The sequence below is a fragment of the Fonsecaea monophora genome (assembly GCF_001642475.1).
Source record: "Fonsecaea monophora strain CBS 269.37 chromosome Unknown Scaff93, whole genome shotgun sequence".
In the NCBI taxonomy this organism is placed as follows: domain Eukaryota; kingdom Fungi; phylum Ascomycota; class Eurotiomycetes; order Chaetothyriales; family Herpotrichiellaceae; genus Fonsecaea; species Fonsecaea monophora.
The window spans coordinates 102,190-123,067 of NW_019174024.1; the positions used below are offsets into that span (position 1 = coordinate 102,190).

General features: G+C 52.4%; 5 protein-coding genes across 5 annotated transcripts; 1 reads left to right on the plus strand and 4 right to left on the minus strand.

Moving 5' to 3' along the window:
- Positions 1-933: 933 nt before the first annotated feature.
- AYO21_09457 (dihydroxy-acid dehydratase) lies at positions 934-2,742 on the minus strand (the record flags this gene model as incomplete). The annotated part of the gene is made up of 1 exon (XM_022659391.1): positions 934-2,742. The coding sequence occupies one exon, from the start codon at positions 2,740-2,742 to the stop codon at positions 934-936; it is 1,809 nt and encodes a 602-aa protein (XP_022508330.1).
- Positions 2,743-3,817: 1,075 nt separating this feature from the next.
- On the plus strand, positions 3,818-4,933 carry AYO21_09458 (hypothetical protein; the record flags this gene model as incomplete). The annotated part of the gene is made up of 1 exon (XM_022659392.1): positions 3,818-4,933. The coding sequence occupies one exon, from the start codon at positions 3,818-3,820 to the stop codon at positions 4,931-4,933; it is 1,116 nt and encodes a 371-aa protein (XP_022508331.1).
- Positions 4,934-5,513: 580 nt separating this feature from the next.
- On the minus strand, positions 5,514-7,056 carry AYO21_09459 (hypothetical protein; the record flags this gene model as incomplete). Its single annotated transcript, XM_022659393.1, has 4 exons — positions 5,514-5,545; positions 5,604-6,384; positions 6,458-6,862; positions 6,931-7,056. The coding sequence occupies 4 exons, from the start codon at positions 7,054-7,056 to the stop codon at positions 5,514-5,516; spliced, it is 1,344 nt and encodes a 447-aa protein (XP_022508332.1).
- A 3,674-nt stretch (positions 7,057-10,730) lies between these two features.
- Positions 10,731-11,633, minus strand: AYO21_09460 (hypothetical protein; the record flags this gene model as incomplete). Its single annotated transcript, XM_022659394.1, has 3 exons — positions 10,731-11,291; positions 11,357-11,509; positions 11,565-11,633. 3 exons carry the CDS (start codon positions 11,631-11,633, stop codon positions 10,731-10,733), a joined length of 783 nt encoding a protein of 260 aa, XP_022508333.1.
- Positions 11,634-15,989: 4,356 nt separating this feature from the next.
- Positions 15,990-20,620, minus strand: AYO21_09461 (hypothetical protein; the record flags this gene model as incomplete). The annotated part of the gene is made up of 3 exons (XM_022659395.1): positions 15,990-16,340; positions 16,458-19,286; positions 19,340-20,620. 3 exons carry the CDS (start codon positions 20,618-20,620, stop codon positions 15,990-15,992), a joined length of 4,461 nt encoding a protein of 1,486 aa, XP_022508334.1.
- Between the last annotated feature and the right edge of the window lie 258 nt (positions 20,621-20,878).

The window sequence follows — 20,878 nt, forward strand, 5'->3', positions numbered from 1 at the left end:
ATGACCTTGGTTGACGGTCATGCATTCCGGTGGATGGTGTCGATGCGCCATTGATTAGAGCTCTCAGTCTGGTCTGTTGGAAGACTTTCTTCGGTGGTTGTGAAGTCTACCTTTTGCGGGATGCATCTCTAACCCAGGCCAAGTACTCCTTTGAACAAATGCCGCACATCGCAGGAGCATTGCCGGTTAAGGAATATCAGCCACTTGATGGTCTCCAGGCGCTGCACCTTGAGTGGGCTTAGCTGCGGATGCCTGTGTTGTTTCTGCTAGCAACCTCGAGGAGGGCTTGACTGAGCCATGGGTGAGCAATCCGGTCCAGAGTACAAAGTCAAGACTAGGGTGGTGACGGTGGTGCTGGTGCTGGTGCTGAGAGAAGAGAGAAGAGGCTGGGATTGCAAGGACGAAAGGTGCAGATGTCAAGCCGCCATCCGCAGGCAGAATCAGACTCGGCAAATTCAACTTCCCCTTTCTTTTGGCCGCCACGCCGCCTACAGACAATGCATCCATCGTCACTATTCATCAAGGCTCATCTCTACTCACAGTCCTACATACCACAACCTCATCGAACCATACGATTCTCCCGCATCGACTTTTATTCCACGACTGGATAAGACTATCCGCCTCGCCCCTGGTCGCTCACCGTTCCAGCTTTTCCGCGACAAGCTGCGAGAGCATCACATCCAACTGAACCCACCAGCGCCCCAGGAACCCCTCCACAACGTCAACTGGAACAGCCTCAATGCGTCTTACGTGCATAGATACTTGAGACGCGGTAGACTATGGTGCAAAACAAAGAACCTCTGCTCAAGATGCTTTAGGAGCTGGAAAATGTCTGTTCTCTATCAGAATTGGCTGACGGACCTTGCTCTCTTCTTGTGGCTCGAGACTTCCAGTCTCTGTTGGCCTGGCCTCGTTCTTACTGACTTGTGGCTTTCAGAACAGATCTGTGACAGCCCCATGACTGGCATCACTGACGAGCGCTGCATATTTTGCTAGTGTGCCCCTCGTTACTGCCGGCTTGGGAGGTTTCCACTCCTTTCGACGTCTTTCCAGCTCCTCGTCACTGACATCCATCGAGATACTGTTTTTCTCGGCATCGATTGTCACTTCATCACCATCTTTGACCAACGCAATCGGCCCACCAACGGCTGCCTCGGGACAAACGTGGCCCACGATAAATCCGTGTGACGCACCCGAGTACCGTCCATCAGTCACAAGAGCGACGTTCGTGAGACCTGCCCCCATGATGGCTGCACTGGCCTTTAGCTGCTCCGGCATCCCTGGCCCACCCTTGGGTCCCTCATATCTGACGATGAGCACAAGATTCTCTCCACGTGGTATCGCACCTCTATTCAGCGCATCGTTCAATTCAGCCTCCTTTTCAAAACACCTCGCCTTTCCTGTGAATCGAAGGCCTTCTTTTCCTGTGATCTTTGCCACCGCCCCGGCAGGTGCAAAATTGCCTTTGAGAATCTGAATGTGCCCGCTCTCCTTGATGGGGTTTTTTAGGCTCTTAATGATGACTTGATCGCTGGGGAGGCTGGGCCAGCTCGCGACATTCTCAGCCAGGGTCTTACCGGTTACTGTCAAAATGGAGCCGTCGAGCATGCCCGCTGCGATCAGGAGTTTCTGTACACTTGGCACGCCCCCGATCTCGTAGAGATCTGCCATGGAATATCTTCCCGATGGTGCAAGATCTGCGAGGAAGGGGATCTTATTGCTCACGCGCTGGAAGTCATCGAGGGTGAGCTCCACACCTGCGGTGACAGCCATGGCGAGCAAGTGGAGGACCGCGTTGGTACTTCCTCCTAGGGCCATGGTTATGACGAGTGCGTTCTCGAATGATTTGGGGGTCAAAAGTTTCTTTGGTGTGATGTCCTGTTCCAGGCAGACTTTAATGGCATCTGCGGCTTTGGCACATTCGCGCATTTTAGCTGGCGAACTCGCTGGTGTCGAACTCGATCCCGGCAGCGATAATCCCATTGACTCGATTGCTGTGGCCATGGTGTTGGCGGTGTACATGCCACCACAGGCCCCGGCACCCGGACAGGCATGCCTTTCAAGATCCTCCATGATCTCGTCTTTGGTCTTGGATGTGTCACCCCCATCGTCCGGTTGACGCAGGGTATTGAACGTGTACGCACCAAATGCCTCGTAACAGGTGGCGACGTTGATGGGCCGGCGCAAAGTCTCCGAGTATCCTTTGTCGATTGTCCCTCCGTAAATCATCAAACTCGGTCTGTTATGCCTCGTCATTCCCATGATACAACCCGGCATGTTCTTGTCGCAGCCAGGAATGGTGATGTTGGCATCATGAGCTTGGGCACATGTCACCGTCTCGACCGAGTCGGCGATGATCTCGCGAGTTTGCAAACTGAAACGCATTCCTTGGTTTCCCATGGTGATGGCATCGCTCACACCGATGGTGTTGTACTGCCAACCCAGCATTCCACGAGCATTGACGGCCTTCTTGACCTCCTTGCCCAGGTCCAGAAGGTGCATATTGCAGGGATTTCCTTCCCACCAAACACTGGCGATGCCGACATGAGGAGCCGTCTGCATTGCTTGTCTGTCTGGCACGCCCGCGGCGAAGAGCATAGCCTGTGCCCCGGGGAAGTCATGCTGACGAGTCAAATGCGTTGAGTAGCGATTGAGCATGGGCTTGCCATCGACGCCGGTGGGCTCCGAAGAGCGCACGAAGTCGAGGTAGCGCGGTTCCTGGAAGCCACCTGTTTTATCCATCTTGAAAGATTGTCTTGCTCTTGACGCTCAGTCCTGCACGCGATTGAAAGGGAAGACCGTATGACAGGCGATGCTCGGGAATTAGAAATGATGGGCCAATGTCAAAGACACTTTCGGTGATAGATTTGCCAGGGCCGAGGGTGGGGGATCTCGAGCTCCCAGCGACGATGCTGTCTGTGGTTTCTGACGGATGCAACAGAAACTTTGTGACTGGAAAATTCCAGGCCGGGAAGAACCTTCGAAATACAAGACGTTCGATTGGCAGAATCCGTTGCTCCATTGCTCACTCTGGCATTCATGATCCTCTGGATTCCCCACATTGTCATATTGGTTTCTCGGAGTTGACGCCGAACGAGGGGAATTGATCAGATGAGGGTTGGAGGGGCAGACAAGGCTGCAGTTCCTAGGCTTAAGCGTGCTTGTTTGCACTGTTTGCATCATAAGGTGTGATTGCACTGTTTTGTACGTTTGTCAGTTTTCCCTCTGCAAACGACGTCACTCGACATCGAGTTGCGACCCCATTTCTATCCAACAAGTTGGACGCTTAAAGCCCCTTTTGACCCACCTTATTTCCTGTCACGACAGTTGCCGTGTGATTCACAGGCAAGATACCCATCCGCAAAGGGTCACGGACCAGATGCCGCTTCCGCAGAATCCGCGGCAAAGGAGATGGGCCCCAAAAGTAAGGACTGGTTGTAAGACTTGCAAGTAAGTACGCGAGTTATCTGGAGTTTCCTCACCGCGGTGACAACTCTAGGAAACGCCGGAAACGCTGCGACGAAGGGAAGCCGTATTGCATGAGGTAACGACAGCCCGATCACCAGCTATCATATCCTAACGTCGACCAAGATGTTTGAATGACAAGTTCCATTGTGACGGATACGAACCTTCAAAGACCTGGCTGTTTGAGCCATCTAAAAAGGATAAAGTCGACAATTCAAAACGAGAATCAAGCTCGGTGCAGGCATTTCTGTCACACCAAGAGTGCCACAGGCCCTCTGTAATTGCAAGAAATAACAATCAGGCTCTTTCCAATCCCTCCAGGATCCTTGCCGAACCTTCGACCCCGTGGACGATGGACGTGGACCACAGCTACACCCAGTTGTTCCTCTGCAAAACCGCGCCTCTTCTCTCTTCCACCAGAAAATGGCGTCATTTCTGGCAATCCATCGTCCCACAAGTTGCCTGGGCGAACCCATCCGTCCATCATGCAATGATAGCGGTCGCGGCGACTTTTGACTCTTATATTTCGGGGATTGATCACACCGTCCTGATACTGGAGCGGAGATCCCAAGCTGTTCGTGCATTTACAACCCAGCCTCCTTCATGGGATGTCGCGTTGATCGTCTGCCGACTGTTCTCCGCAATGGCTCAGTGCAACGAGGATTTCACGGCCGCCATGGCGCACATGAAGAGCGGGGAGAATATTCTCAGAGAAGCGACCCGAAATGAACATACAGGGTCCGAAATTGTTCGGCTAATGGCTGCGACCTTTTTTGGTCTATCAGCCGACACAAACAATGATATTAGTGTTATGGATCGATTCCCTCCGAGCAAGCGCCGAGCCTGTCTTGAGCTGAAGGTTATAGGCGCTGACTATGCAAGGCTCATACGCCGAATAGCGCAATTGCGCCTTCAAGACGTCGACACGCCGACGATGGGGTTCCTCTCAGTTGCCTTTACCACGATGAACCAAGCCATCAGCTCTGCCATGTACCCAGACCTCCTGGTATTTTCTGAAGACGACGGGGTCGTGCCTGCGGCCGAGGTCCGCACCAAGCTGGTACGGGAAGATTCTTTGGTGACCATGGACGAGCTAATCATCATGTATCCTTGTCTATGCTATGAGCTAGAACACTACCTGGATGGCATAGCCACGGGCACGGGCATTCCAATGGCGTCATCTCTCAATGATCTCAAGAAGCGACTCAGAGTCCTCGTGGACAATTACGTCGTGCAGGCGTCAGAGATCGAGCCGCGCATGACGGCCGGCACATTTTGGCTCGACGACTGGGGGGTCCCGGGGTGCTTGATGCACAGGCACCTCGACCGACCGCAGACAGGCGTTAGTCCGTGTCTGGGGCAAGAGGGGGTGGGCGCCGGTCCTGAGGATCAAGACCCCGTCCTGCGTGAGAGGAGAGAGTACTACCACGAACACGTCTGTCAGTATCGGAGTGGTTTCATGTGTTGACCTGGTCTGGTTCGAGTGTCATCAGTCATATGAACTCGACTTTTTGGCTCTTTTTGAAGCTTCATCACCACCTCCCTCTTTCCCCTTCAGAGCCCGTTCAGAAGATTTTCAAGTCATTGGGTTTGTTTTTTTGTCATATCACATTGGTATATAAAATCTGCTGTTTCTCTGGGTATCTCTTCTCCTTTTGGAAAAAAACCGTTTTCACACGCGCGCCCCTTTTTGCTTTTCCCTTCCCACCCATCAGCAGACGTCTTTAGCGGGCGATATGCAAAATAAAAAAAGGCTCTCTATACACTCAACGCTCGACGCTCATTGATCGAGCCCCATTCCTGCCCTTATCCTCTCCTCTCCTGTCTGGCAAGAACACGTACAAGGCAGACAAAAAGCCCACAAGCACAAAAAAAGGGTCGTTAAGGAGAGACATGAAAGGGTATCCAACAACTCCCGACGGCCATGGATAAGAGAAGTTATTCTCCGATGGCCACATTCCCTTTTTTCCCCCTTCCTCTTGGCCATCCCTAGAACTCTCCACACACCTAGGGATGTCCACCCACGGCTTCCTGCCTCAAGGGCACGTTTACTGGATAATAGAAGGGAACGACGGGGCAACTGGTTGAATGTCAGTAATTTGAAATCCCAAAAGACTTGCGAAAGGGCAGCCACTCACTCTCCATGATGGCAGGGCCAAAGAGCACTTCGTTGGCACTCAGGCTTCTGCCGGAAATGTCGACGATCGTTATGAAAATGAACACTTGGCCGCCACCGATACTGCCTGGGATGCTGACGTTGATACTTCCGTCACTTCCAAAGACGGCCTGTACCGAGACCACCTCGAGGCCGGCAATAAACGTCACAAAGACGACTTCGACTCGAGAGAAGTCATGGTGCGACTTGGAAAAGTCTGGAATGAGTTGAAGAGACGAGCCAGCACCGGGGGCGGAGCAAGATGAGGCAGAGCCACCGTTTGTGCGCGCCTCGAGAGCGGTGCTGCGTCGTGCATAGGCAGGTGTGGATGTGGCCATCGAGGCCATATCCGTGGTCGTGGTCGTTGTAGTTGTGACTGACGCAGCGGCCTCGGCGGTCGCCATATCCATAGTTGTGGTAGTGGTTGTTGAGTAGTCGGCCGAGTCAGTGGTGGTGGTAGAGGTGGTGGTGGTGGTGGTGGTGGTTGTCGACGTGCTGTCGTAGGCCGCTGTTGTGGTTGTCGAGTCTGTGGCATCAGCTCCATACGCGCTTGTGGTGTCCGTGGCAGTTTCGATGTTGGCCACAACGGTAGCATAGTTGACGGATTCCGTGGAGAAACTTTCGCTGCTACCACTCTCGTCGAAGCAGGCCTGGGAGTTGGTCTTCAAGCCGGGAAACGCAGTGAATGGCAGCGGTGGATTGTCGGCAGGGCAGGAGACGATGAACTGCGAGGCAATGGTAAAGACCGAATTGGGGTCAAGAGGCTTGAAAGGTTCTCCGTTAGTCCAAGTTTATCGCTCAAACAGCCATCTGTACCAAAAGGGAGGTTAGACTTACAGTTGTAAATGGATTGGGGGCGGCAATTGCACCGAGCGAGCTTCTCTGCGAACTGGTATGCAATGCCTCCGTGGCCATAATACTGGCAGCTACCGAAAGGATATCTCGCGACCCGATGAAGGGCGCCGCTCCGAGATAAGCACTGGTTCCCACAGATTCCAGGATGGCGCTCACAGTGACGAAGCTGGCAACGTCCGTCACTGGGAAGCTATACTGGCAAGGTTGGACCGGTCGAACACCGGCAGATTCAATCGCAGCGATGAGGAACTCAACGTGTGCCGATTCGTCCGACGCTATGAATTCAAGGTTGAGGAAGAATGCCTCGTCAAAGCCGGCATTGACAAAGTCCTGCAACTTGAAGCTGCTAAAGGCTTCCTTGTAGAAGGTGTTTTCAAGGTGCTCGAGCTATTCAGGATGGGTTAGATTGCTGAGGTCCGTCTCAAGGATAGAGCTTGACAGAAGGGACTACCTACCGTTAGAGCAAATTGCAAGATGGTGATGTCAACCTCGGAGAAGCTGCCACCACGCTTGGTAACAGGATGGGCCAACGTCAAGCCGGCGAAGAGGGTGCTCAGACCAGAAAGAGTGAATGCTTTCATTTTGAGGGAGGAATGGGGTTCTGTGGGAGCGCGACTGATATCAAAGGGATATGACGGAAGACGTATGAATGAGAGTGTCCAGCACACGGTCAGGCAAAAGCAGAGCTTGTCAAAAGCTTGGTGAATGGAATGAAAGGCAGACTTGTCAAAAGCCTCGTAGAAAAGAATGACTTATCAAAAGTCTTTTGAAGGAAGGACTGTAAGCTGAGTGCTGGTTGGAAGAAGTGCTGATCGATATCATTCTGGCCATCAGAGGGAGGGTTATATACATAGTCTCTGCCATACCAGACAGCTTCCAAGAAGGAAGTGTGAAGATCCGAGCATCGCCTGCTCGCTCATCCATCTCGGTAACCCGTACGGAGTTCATCATGTCAGCAAAAGTGTTCAACTCACTACAAATTTTGACACCGGATCATGGAAGGTGTTTGTTTCAACTTTCCCAGTGGTGTTGTATCAAGGAGCAATATCTCGAGGGGGCAAGAAAAAAGGAGCCCTGTATCTCATTCATGGGGTAAGCGTGCCCAAGCTATCTCTCGGAAGTTGATAGTTGCCGGGAGAAAGGCGTTGAGATTCCCGCAGTGATCTGCGCCAGGAGGAAGGGCAAGGGGAATGTTTGCGCAGGGCTAACACCTAGGTCGAGATCTGGGGAGGGGGCCCAGAACCTGACCGAGCCAGTGCCTATTCCATTTCGGGTGGTTATTGCAGAATTCACTGAACGTCGCGAATGATTGCAATTTTAACTGCGACACCGGAGGAGCCTGAGGAAGCGGTATGAGGCCAGGGCGGGGAGGGCGTGTAAATCCAGCGGCTGTCTTCTTGACCGTTGTGGCAGGTACCAGCCACAGTGGTAACTTTGAAACAGTTTATGTCTCTCAGTGGCTCAAAAGAAAATGGCAGAGGGAGATGGTGACCGGAGGGTTGAACAACCGAACAATGGTGAAGCTGTTGACATGTTTCAGCGACAAGAAGGCGCGACAATGCCAAGCCTGAGCACGTGAATCCAACAAAGCTTGGCATGAGCTTCGGCTCAGAGCTTCAACAGCAGTCTATACCTATTTGAGAGAACCTGACGTCAGTGGGGCGATGCTCGAAGATCCCCAGCTCGGGCCCTGGTGGCCCTGGCTTTCTCCCTGTGCCTCATCCAACATCATTGTAGATCAACCTTGTTTTACTTTTGCTCAAAGTCCTGTTCAGCTCCCTGTGTACACTTCTCAGCTCACTACCCATTTGCCCTGCATAGCCCGGGAACTCACATCAGTGGTTCATCTGACAATCCCATTGGTTCATTGCTGGAACATCGTCTCCGCTATGATGTATGCTGGTATTTCGCAGCACGCCTTGATTGTCCGATCTTTCCCTCTATCAATTCTGGTATGAATACTGGCAGCATGTGCAATGTACAATGGCCAATGCCGTGAGAGACAGTCGAATTTAACTATAAAGATAAGCCAGCTGGCGCCCTTTTCTCCAACCCTATCCCTACACCTGGACTTTCACTGCATATCCGCATTCTGTGGCCCTTTACAAAACAATCAAAACCATTTCTGGCAAGAAGAAAAAGCATAACCTCTTGTAACACAGACAACATGAACAACCAAGGACAAGCAGCTGGACAGAAGGAGGACTACCTCGACAAGGGTAACTCGATTCCTCACCTCCCTTTTCTTTCCCTTTGAGCTACGGGGGGACTAATCGGTCTCTTTTTGCGCACAGGTCTCGATGCCGTGGAGAAAAAGTTTGGCCAAGGTACATTTCACACATTTCTTCTCTCTCGGTCTGCGTCGTCTCTTCTGTACCACTCCTCGCAAAGTCTCGTCAAATACCGGGGAAATGCATATACTCTAAAGACTCATCCTGACCTTGTTCCCTCGATCAGGCAAAATCGACCCCGCAAAGCAAAGGGGCGTCAACGAAAAGATCACCGACAAGGCGCGAGATATGTTTGAAAAGGCCACTGGGAAAGACGTTCCTGACAAGGTACGTTATGTGCTCATTCACAAAGCTGCCTGTTCAATTCCCCAACCTTACGGACTTGGGTGCATTATATATCGCGCACATCGTTCCTCGCCCAACGTCGTCAATATAAGAAGTGTGCTGGGAACAAAAAATGTAGTGAAGACAAGCTGGGTTGGAAGACTGGGGGACACCATCACACTTGGCATCTATCTCGACAATTGTGTTTGCGCTATTATGCCCCAGACATTAACAAGTCTATGACTAACACTGTGTACATCTCCACAGGTCAGCAACTAATGTGTGGTGTTGATGCTCGATCACTGCAAGGTACCGAGGACTCATGGCGAACCTGGGGGATTCGTTCCCTCAGTCAAGATGGAAAGTGAATTAAATGTTATCAATTGAATGTCCAAATATTTGTCTTCAGAAAAAACATTTTCCCGTGTAAGCTACGATCTATTTTTTCTATACCGGCGTTAAGGTGTCATGCCACGGTGCTGGTGCTGTTTACCCTTCGAAACCACCCAGGCGAAGCGTCGTGAGTCAGCATACACAGAATGTCATGACTGGTTGCTGACTCCCCAGAACTTCGGCCACAAGCATGTTGTCAGAAAATCATCTGTAATCCTCCTGTCCTGTTATAGCCGATCAGTCCACAGAAGTTTTTTCCGCCGTAGTTGAAGTCCATGGAATTTGTAGTTACACTCTTAGCAGCTCCGTGGTTGGGCTCATGGGAGCGTGTGCACAAACAACATACCTCGGAAACGGCGGATCTTCTCTTCGACTCCGGAACTCGGTTGATGTCCCTTGGATGAGCATGTCCGTTGATCTCACACAAACATGCCCATTGCCAAACCAGCCCGTTCTATGCGCTCTGTAGTGGACCGATCACGGACATCATCATCCGATAACAACTTTCCATTGCCCCTGCCACCACCGTCAGCACCGTCAACCCAATTCTCCCTTTGTTTCGGAGGCCGCATTGTCATAGGGTGAGATAGGCCTGATGCATGACGTGTCATGCCGGGAGAGAAACCCGCCACCACTCGGAACCAAATTGGAAGGTAATTAAACCGACCGGTCCAGTCCCGTACCGTTGCAGTGCCAAGGCCAATGGAGTGATGGTGGATCCTGCCAGGCCCGCGAACGAATGATTGTCGTCCCTCTCCACCAAGCAACCTCAAAGTTTTCCCTTCTGAACCAAGTCCCCCTGCATCGCAGTTTGAGAATTCTGCCATCTTCGTTGCCCTTCATGAGCTGGACGCGGTACGAGTGGTTGACCCGCGGATCGCCCATGATCGGGTAGCGCGTGAGGAATCAGCCTCTCTTTCGCACACTCTGCAGGAACACCCCTTCGCCCAAACCCAACCCACCTCGCGGAATTCTTTTGGCGGCCGATTCCCGTGGGGATGATGGGCCATACAGCCACACTCCATCGGCGATGGTCAGTTGCAGATCATGCTCTCTTCAGAGCAAAATCTCCGTGATGATCAGGGAAAGTATTTCTCCCCCTTGACGTGGCAGCATGGCTTGTGCACAGGGCTTGTCCCACAGTTGAGATTTCTGCGCAGGGTCGAGCTTCGAGACCTTGAAATCGTCCTGGTGCCAAGTCTGGAATGTCCAGTCCAGGTCCATCAACTCCACCAGGAAGCGAGATCGAGATCACAACCGAGGACAGATAACACGTGTAAGATAAGGAATGCAAGAGATGTAGAATATCAATTTCGCACTGCAGCCGCTTCGTTGGATTTCAGCCAGGGGAAAACTGTGGGGACCGCATAGTCTCTTCTCCGCGGGTCAGTATCTGAACGTCCAGGATGTGGTCCGCTTAACGCACCTCCAAGGGACGTGTGACTGCCCGGAGAGGTTGGCGGTGCTCCGAGACGGTCCTGCCCATAGCTGCCAACTGTGTCGACCGGTCGGTGTAGACTTGTAGGCGAACGATCCCTCAGTCCGGTTTCGATCAGGAGCCCTTCGGCAGTGATAGACGGCAATCGTGTTCCCGAGATGTTAGATTCGGGCGAGAGTCGTGACGCCGTCTGGACAGTAGATCCTGGTCCTGTGCTGGCGATCGTGTGCGGCGGGGGGACTGGATCAAACGTCCCCGACGATGTCGAGGAGCGCGAGGGTGCTGGAGCGTGTGGGCTGGGCACGGGGAGTGGAAGGATGATGCGGCCTCCCGATGCTGCCAGGCTCGACTCGGACTTGAGTAAAGCAGGAGGGAGGAAATTTTGATCTGTTTCCGCCGTCTCGGAACCGTTATTTGACACCGCGGTATCCTGTTACAACAAATTAGCAACGTAGCCACGTGCAGGCTCGATCAGCAGCAAGAAGATAGCCTTACGATGTCACGCGCTTCCTCGATCAAGGCGCGTACCTCTGGCGACACCATTGGCAAGATCTCATTGAGAAGGCTCTCATACCGCGCCAAACGCCGCGAGGTTGCTGTGAGGTCCTCTGCAGTCCTGGAGAGTGGGGGGTTTTCAATGGTCAGCATCTACATTCGCAAGCAAGCACACTCATCAATGGGGGCTGAAGTTGCAAAAGCTTACTTCCGCTTCCTCCAGCCCTTGCCGTAGCCATAGTAGCAAGCGGTGCCTGTGTGAAGGCACCTCCGACATGCAGGCCTGGAACCATCACACTTCGTCTTCCGCTCGCGACATGGTTCGCAAGCGTGACTGGTTCGAGCCCGTTCAGGTTTGTCCCATGCCGAGTTGCTTGGCCGTGAAATGGGCAACGAGGTACTTTTGGTGACACCAGCGGGAGACGCGGTAGAAGGTGGAGACAGGCCACTGGTGGTATTGCCAGGCTTCATGGCTGAATTTTGCCGAGGCTCACAGGGGGGTTTCTCGGGGGAAGAGATCAAGGCATACGGGTATCAATATCTGGATGCAGCGATCTAGAGGTAGCGAAATGTCTAAACCGACAGACGAGAATCGAGTTGTGGAGAGACCCTTTTGCAGCGGCGGTGCGCTGATGTAGGAGCAAAGGAAGGAAGAAAGGAGCCAAGCTAGAAACTTCGGAAGAAGATGGTGAGGATATCAACGGGTAGATGTATCAAGCTGCAAGATGCGTGCGGCCGATCTCGTGGTACTAGGATATTCGGAGGAGGGAAAAAGGGTGGAGAGCGAGGCGAGTGGATTCGATGGCGGACTTGCGCAAGTGTGGTAGGGCAACGCGGTAGACGGAGTCCCCCAGAGCGTTTCCAAAGGGGGGGAAAGAGGCGTTTGTTTAAGTGGTGAGAGAGAGACTAGCGAAGGGTGGAATGGCGAAATTTCTGCTGGTTTCTGTGATCAGGACGATTTCTGTCAGTCAGTCAGTCAGTCAGCGAGCGCAGTCAGGCAGGCAAGTGGTCAAGTCACTCAGTCAGTCAAGCTGCGAAGCTGCGCAGCTGCGGAAAGACGGGTAGGTGTGATTCTAGGCGACCAAAGCATGGTCCCCAAGTAAATTATTGTCGTTGTACTGACGCCAGACGCCGATGGTTGGGAGGGTCAATGGTTTGCCAGTTGGAAAATTGTAACGGATCGTGTGGTGGGCCGGCGGTGCTGGTCGGGACCCGGAAGGATGGAGCATGAGACCCAGAACAAGCCAACGCAATAGACCGTGTCTGGATCCCCGTACCTTGCTGGAACTGTTCAAGGCCCCAAGGAATCCATAGGCTCGACTAGAACGTCTGTTTTGGAGACAAGCGAGCAAATTCGTTAGATCACGATTTTTTTGTTTTTTTGACGGGGTCGCTGTTATCGTATTGTGGTCTTGGTAATTCGGTACTGATACTTGCAAAACGGCGATCTCGGACCGAGGACGTGCCAGAGTAAAAGGGTTCGGAGATGGCGGGGGGGCGACAGAGAGATTTGTGGGTGGATGCGCAAAGGACGGATAAGCTACGGGGAGAGACAGAAACGGGCAAGACAAAGAAGAGCAGGGGGAGGGAATAACGGTTTTGTGAGGGCTGAGTGGCTCTGTAGCATGACCTGTCGAGGGAGGGTGGGAGAGAAGGTGGGAACTGATGACTGGGGGCGAGAAAAGAGCCGTTGGTTCAAGATTCAGGGAGCAATGGGGGAAAAGTCTCACGCCCGCATATGAGAGGAATTCTAACGGCGAAAGACGGGGAACAGCCGTGGTTCTGGTTGGAAGTATGGTTTGTGCGCGTGTATTGTTACCTAGTAGGAATAGGAGAAGGCCAGTCAAGAGGCGAAGAATAATGGTGACGATCAAGAGGAGTGTGGGAAGGATTCCGAGAGAGGGTGCGGCGACGGACAGATCACTTACTCAAAAGAGCCTAGAGAAGCGAATGGAAAGGCGAAAGGAGGGAAAAGAAAACATGAAGAAAATGAGAAAATGCTAAAGGGCAGAAAGTTGAGGCAGCAGGCGTGTTAGTGGTAGGAATAAACACAAACGTTTTTAATACCTTTGTAGACATATTACCTATGTAGGCTGGTCATTAATTGATACACACCGTGGTTCTGGCTGGGTAGATCCCCACGTACCTACTTGTAAGTACCAAGTACCTTAGGAGTACCTCAGGTGTATACCGAGTAATTAATGGCAGATAGAGTTGTTGCAACGGCTGGCGGGCCGGGATCCGCCATGACAGATTGTACCGAGTACTGGGGGGCATCAGTAAATCAAATACCTATTTACTTATTAGCAGTGAGTAGATAACTCGGGCGCTCAGTCAGGTACCAAGTGGCGGGTACCTGTACCTAACGGACGCAGTTCCTTTCCCCCAAAGACATCTGCTCTAGGCCCTACTCTAGGCCCCACGAGTACAAGGAGGGACAGTTCCTTGGCGTCTCTCTGTTGCAGATGCTAGTGCAGATCTAGTCAACATCCATCTCTTTCTCATCTGCGGCCATCCCCGTCACCCTGTACTTGTACTCGGTATTTGGTACATACTCCTCAGTCCATTTACTCTACGATACTCGTACTGTGCAATTAATTCTCAATGCAAGAAAGACGATAAGATGCATCCTCCCTGCTCAAATAAGATCTGACTGCTCGTTGCCTCGTCCACGTCATCCTCGTACTCGTCGCCACCACCACCGCCACCACTGCCACTGAACATCATGTCATCATCTCATCTCTCTCCGAACATCCGACGTGGTATGTCCATCCTCCGCCCAAGTAGTTTGTATCGTTGACTCGTACGACTCACTGTGTACATACTGACTGCTCCCAGGAATACACGCGTTAGCACTACCACATCGGCCTGGCCCGCTGGCTATTGGCCTCCTGTTCCTCTCCATTCAACTCCACTACAAAATATTCAGCCGGATATAGCTTCCACAAATTCCACAAATGCCCATAGTTCCTCCTCTTCCTCGCTGCAGCCGCCTTTTCTCTTCCCTCATCCAATCATGCTCGGCTGGAGATCGGGAAATTTATCCAATATTTGCTCCACACTTTTCTTCTGGGTTCGGACAACAACCCCAGCATCGGATTTAAAATCCCTCTTGCTGTCTCCACAGGCCTCTTCTTAGCTCTACGGATCCTTACACTCGGGTGCGTTTACTACAAGTACGCCGTATTCCGAAATCGTGAGTTTCTACGCAGGTTCCAAGTCTACCTACGGGCACACTTGTTCTCTCCGCTCTTGTGGCGTCGGGGCCTGCATGCACCTCGCCTCATTCCATCACGCGACTGTCTGACGCATGGCATGAACCGACGGTGCTAGCACGAACTCGGAAAACATCAGGTCGCCTACAGCCACGTACAGCGCCCCCCCCTCAAACTGGGGTTGCTGAGTACCTACCGCTGAGTTCAAGAAATGTGTCAGAGTATCATTGTTTGACAAGCTCGATTGTGGCTCGTCCATCCTGACAAAAGAGAAACAGACAATTTGTCACCCTCCGCAGTCAGGGGCAGTCAGCGGAGCCTCTCGCCAAAAGGTACAATCTCATCCAACGAGTTTGAAGAGCTGGCTGCCTCGCAGATTCTAAAAGGCCTCGGTGATATCCACCTGCAGATACTTGTATCAATTACGCCTGTCTAGAGAGACTGTCAGGATGCAATTTTCCCTCCTCAACAAACTGGGCATCCTATGAAATGCCATCTTGGCCCTTTTGGGGAATCTTCGTTGACTCCACCTGCTCAGAACTCGAGCTGAAACTCCCGCTCCTATGGAAGAGATGTCCTTCAAAGACAAGTAAAGCTTGGTCAAGGTTTGGAATTTTCACCAACACGACCCAAACGAAGTTAGAACCAGCGGTAAGGTGCAACGACCTTAACCTTCTCGTCGCCGCGACACGTGAAAACCCCAATGGAAAAGGAATCCGGAAGCCAAAAACCACGGACAGCAAACACAACATCGAGCTTCATCGAGATTAAAAAGTCTAAAATACCGGTATGCATCTCTTCCTGCGTTTCAAACCGATTGCCATCTTCTCTCTGTCCACCCCTTTATTGAATCTCATGTCTATCGCAAGGCCCAACTCCCGTCTCTTCCGCTAGATCTGTCTAAATGACACTCATGACGTCGTCAAAGGTCGAAATCCGACAATAAGAACATCGGGTACTTACTCCCGATGGCTTGCTGCTCTCGATTTGCATGTGGGGAGCTTTCGATAAAGTCAATGGGAGTTCTGCACCCAACGAACCAACAAAACGCCAGATTGATCCCGGATCGTGAGACAAACAAATACGCGCGTACAAACACAAACAGAGAAGCAGACTTTGCACCCTTCTTAGAAGAGGAAAAGGTCGCCCCAACATACTCTGCATGTGGTGTATGCGAAAACCACAACACAAGCACAATCACAAGCACCCACGAAATCACCTGAAACGCCCACGCTGTGCAACACATCAACATCACCCCATGATTCCCTGGTTTCCCATCGCTCATCGCAAACCCCTCCAGGACACTCAGTCATTTTGTATTTGTCCTGCTTTCTCCCTTTGTCCTACCCAAATCCAGCGTCGTACGTGTTTCGAATGATGATCTCGGCCTCTTATTGCCAACGATTTCGTCGTCTTGATTACCGCTTGACACTCGCCTTTCTGACCGGTTCGACACCCTGCATAGCACCCAGCTTCACTCGATCCAGGCTTACTCGAGGCGCCCTCCCGCGCGCCGGGGTAGGACCTGTCCCCGTAGTGTCCCACTCCTGGATCCGGCGCTGTATGTCCGGATCGCTTTCGTCTCCGATGAATGTCCAGGACTCCTCAATGTTGCCGCCTTCATCGAGGTCAATAGCGGTAAGCCCAGCTGCTCCTCCAGCTGCTGCGGCGGCGCCCCGTTGTTGGATCGCGGCGCGGGCCCTGACTAGCGATCGTGCGTATTCGAGGTCGCGGTAGATTGCTTGAATGGCGGTTTGCACGCCGTTCTCCTGCAGCACAGCATTAGCACATCTCTTCACACACAAGTTCCGCTTCTTGTCCTCAAGAACAATACCAAGTGACTCATCATCCAAGGTAAAATGAAAAAAGGGAGATATCTCTCTCACCTTGCGAATCTGCTCTCCCAACAACCTCGCCTTCACAATCATCCGCTCGCTGTGCGTCGCCTCCCAAAGCGCCCTTGAGAACACGCTTACGTTGACCTTCTTCAAGCAGATACCCACGCCGAGATCCTCCACTCTCGATCCAAAAAAGAACTGGTCCCCGAAAAACGGTTTCACCACCGTCGGAAGTCCCGCTCGGAGACTGGCGCCGGTGGTCCCCGCGCCGCCGTGATGGCACGCCGCATCAATCTGGCGGAACAACCAGTCGTGCGGCGCGGACTTGATCTGGAAAATGTCCGGGGGCAGCGGAACCTCAGTCTTGAGAGCTTGCGGATCGCCGAGGCGATCGGACCAGCCCTTGGAGAGGATGCAACGCACGTCGGCCTTGAGGACCGAGTCCACGACTGTCTTGGTGAGTGCGGCGGGATCAGAGACGACGATGCTTCCGAACCCAATATACACCAGCTTTTTCTTGTCGTCTCGAGCCTTTTTGATGAAATCGGTCAGTTCGCTAGGTGGCGTCCAGTCCGAGGCTTCGTCAAGAAACCAGTAGCCCGTCACTCTGACCCAGTCACTATAATCCAGAGGCGGTGCCACCACATGCGGGCTGAAATTGTACAAGAAGGGCACTTTGTTGGGCTGCATCTTGTCGAGATTGGTGCTCCTCAAGCCTAATTCCTTCTTGCGCCAGCGATTGACTTGTCCCGCAATAGCCTTCCAGAACACATTATCGAACATGACGTATGAATAGTAGTTGTACGCTCCCCCTATTTTGTGTTCCGGAACGGCAAAGGCGTGCGGATATGCACGCGTGCGCGTCCACGGCATAGTGAATGCGCGAAAGTAAGGGATGCCCAGGGCTTCGGCGATATGGATGCCCGCCATGGCTGAAGGTGATTCGATCAATAGATCCGACTCTTGACATGCAGCCCAGGCTGAAGTCAGAAGTTCGTCGATCCATGTGCGGAACTTGGCCGAGGCTTCTCGTAGAAACGAGTATGTAAACATGCCATTCTCAACACAGATGCGCATCAGCTCGGCCGGGTCACCATCCACAGGTCTGAAATCAATCCCATGCTTCTGGATCCAGGGGCCAAACTCAGCATGCGTGGCGATACGCGGCCGGTGGCCTTCTGCTAGGAGGCCCTTGCACAAGGCAATATAAGGCTGCACGTCGCCTCTTGAGCCAATTGTGAGACACGTAATGCGAAGTGAATCACTAGGTTTGGACAAGTTGATGATAGAGGAGCGAGGGTCGTCGAACAGCACTGGGCCCGAAGGCTCCTCATCCTTGTGGCTGTAGATAGCTTCAGCTGTATCGGGCAAGACCAGAGCATGATCACCAGTTGTGGAGGAACGACGGGCTTCTTGAAGCTTGCGGTGCTCTTCTTTGGCGATTTCTGCGTCATCTTCATCTGCCTTTGCAAGGACGCCCGATTCTGCCATATATCGAGCTGTTTCCAGACTGTGCAGTAGCGTCACTGTGCAGTCATCTCGATGTTCGGCCGAGCTGAATTCGAAGAATAATTCCTCGTGACCGCGAATCACCAAGACTAGACCGTGATAGCCGAACCGGAAGCCTTTCTCCTTATCGACGTTCTCAATGTCTTTCAATGGGAGAACCAGCTTTGTCCGCGTCCCAGGTAGGAGACTTCGAAAGCAGAATTTCCGATTGCTGATGTATATCTTGCCGTACAGGGGGAGCACGCGGTGCAGGAACCCGAAGTAAGTTGCTTGTAGTTTTTCAGTGACAGGCAATGCGAAATGTGCGCGAAAGCGATCGCCATGGCCGACGTTGGCTTCTTCATCTTCGGGATCGACGCCTCTGTCATCAGGGACGACACCCTCGTTTTCTCCATAGTGCTTCCTACTCCCCGCCCACATACCCGATACTTTCTCCAGATATGACATAGACTCGGTGGCGAGAAGTTTTCTCATTGAACTGGACCGGCTTTTGAGGTAGTCGGCGAAAGCTCCAGCTCGTTGCAGAGGGTAAGATCCGGCTTTCACAAGATCCTGAAGAGTGGGTGAGGAACTGTCCCTAACATAATTTTTGCCGGGTTCTAGTTCTGACGAGAGGTATTCATGTTGAACATTCCCCCGGCGGTCTGTGTGTGGCTGATGAGTGCCTCGGATCGGGACGGGAAACGTATCTCCTCGCTGTGGAGAGCTTGACAGGATTGTCCCCCCTTCTGATGATTTTCTCGTAGGTTCAGTAGATATAGATGCCAAAGTTTCCATTCGGTGAACGGCCGGCTGGTGAAAAACATCGCTCCTTGTCAAGATTTGGCTAGCGGACATTTGTGCTTCTGCGCGCGGCGATAAGGGCGCGGTAGACGAGTCTGTTTCCTTGTCGATAGATTGGACATATGAATCTTCAGAGTCGTGATGTCTCGCTAACGGTGATTGGGTCGTTCGCTTGGAGTTGCTCGCCTCGAGACGACTCGTACTTCCACTTCTGCGGCCTCTTTCGAAACTGGCACGACCGTATTCCCCCGTAAACTCGTTGCTAGAACGTGAAGGACTATTGCCGCGAGGAAACTCTCCGCTTATTCTCGGAGATAGTCTACCATCATTTCCGACAGAGAATGGGATCAGAGTAGCTCTGACACTGTCTTTGAGAGGAGGACTCGATTGAGCCCTTGGACTCCCGGCGACAACATCGGAAGAAGTCCGATGTGGGATTGGTCTAGGTCGGGGGCTGGACCAAGGCTCGACCTTTCTTGTCGGCGAAAGTACATCTTCCGACGTCCTCCTAGCTGGAGCCTCGGTGATCAGGCTTCCGAGAACGTGGAGTGCATCTTGGCCAAAGCTGAAGAAGGAGAAGAAATACTGTAAAAGTCAGCGTCGCGCTAAACAAGGATTGGTAAGATAAGGGCCCTTACTTCATCGATAGCGTAGGAATCCTCGCTTTCAATCACTCTGATCTTGACCGTCTCTGCGAATTCGACCACCGGGCTCTCCTCGAAATCAATGATGTTCTCCACTGGTAAGGAAATCTTGACGCTGTCACCATCATTGTGAGAGCGGAAGATTGTCTTCTGAAGAGTCTGCACCCATTCCTTAGCGCTCGAAGTGGTATCTGCTCGAAAGTGATATGTGCGATGGTCTGTCGTGACAGAGAAATCTTTGCAGTCCTTGGACTTGCCTTTGTCCTTCTCGGTGGAGAGATTAGCAGATATGCCATATCTGAGGTCGATATTTCCGGAAGGGAAATAGAGGTTTGAGGCATCGGAGTGGTAGGACAGTACATCCCCTTTGAGGGAAAACCAGTATCTTTTGTATTTGGAAGTCGTCCTGCCCTTCTTTGAGAGATATCCGGTTTTGACAACGGTGTGCGACTTCTTGGGCAGATAGGCATAGAAACAAATGTGTTGCTTTGTGATGTAAAGATAGCCCTGTAGGAGCACGCTCTGCAATAGCCAACACGGATATTCTGCCACCACGGGCTCGGGCTCTTCAAACCCGAAGATTTCCATCAGCCGTGTCGCAAGAAGAGTCTGCGGCGTCGATACGCCTCTGCTTCTAGACCTCAGGGCTGTAGGAGATGGTTGCATAGGATCTTGACCTTCCGCACTCTCTTGGAACTGGGCCTCTGCAGTTATCAAGCGACTGAGAACAGGTGCATCTCGCGGATTGCTCCTCGAAGACTCGGAGGTCACATCGCTTCCAGGACTTGGATCTTGTTGGGGCGTGCCCTCTTTCCTCCGGATCGATCGTCCTGTGAGACGTGGCAACGACTGGACTAATCGCTGACTTGAAAGACGCTTGCTCTTCTTGTCACTGCTACTTTTATCGTCCTTTGTTGCCACAGATTGTGTCTCTTTTGACCCTGTCTCTGAAGTAACCGGGAGGGATGCATCATCGGTGGCTGTCTGTGCTTGTTCCTCCGGGATCTCATCTTCACTATCGCTAGACTCGTCAAATCTCGTGTTGAAGTCGGTTCGCGACCCGGCGGCCGCGATCATGGAAAAGATGGATTGATTCATGTATTGGGCAGGCATATTTGAGCCTCGATTGGGGGCCGTCACGTCTTCTTGGGCATCGTCTCCCAGGCGCAGGCGAGACGGGATGTGTGATGAAGGGAGGCGATGAAGGTTTGTGTGTCGCGTCTGAAGTTTGCGGAGGCCGCTCTTCTTGGGCGGAGGAGATTCGAGGTTCGACATCTTGTTCGCTCGTTGAGCTCTTGGGTGGCGCCGGTCAAGTTGACAAAGGGCTTTGGATCCCTCAGTGTATGGCAGAAGTGCCCTTCTCAAAGTGTCGGCAACGCGTGAGGCATTTGGGCCAAGTGCACACTGTCAGCGTCCCCAGTGAGAGAGCAACGAGTCGCTGAGGGTCACAAGTTCACTGTGCACACACACACACACACACACACACACACACACACACACACACACACACACACACACAGCACATCTCCAGCT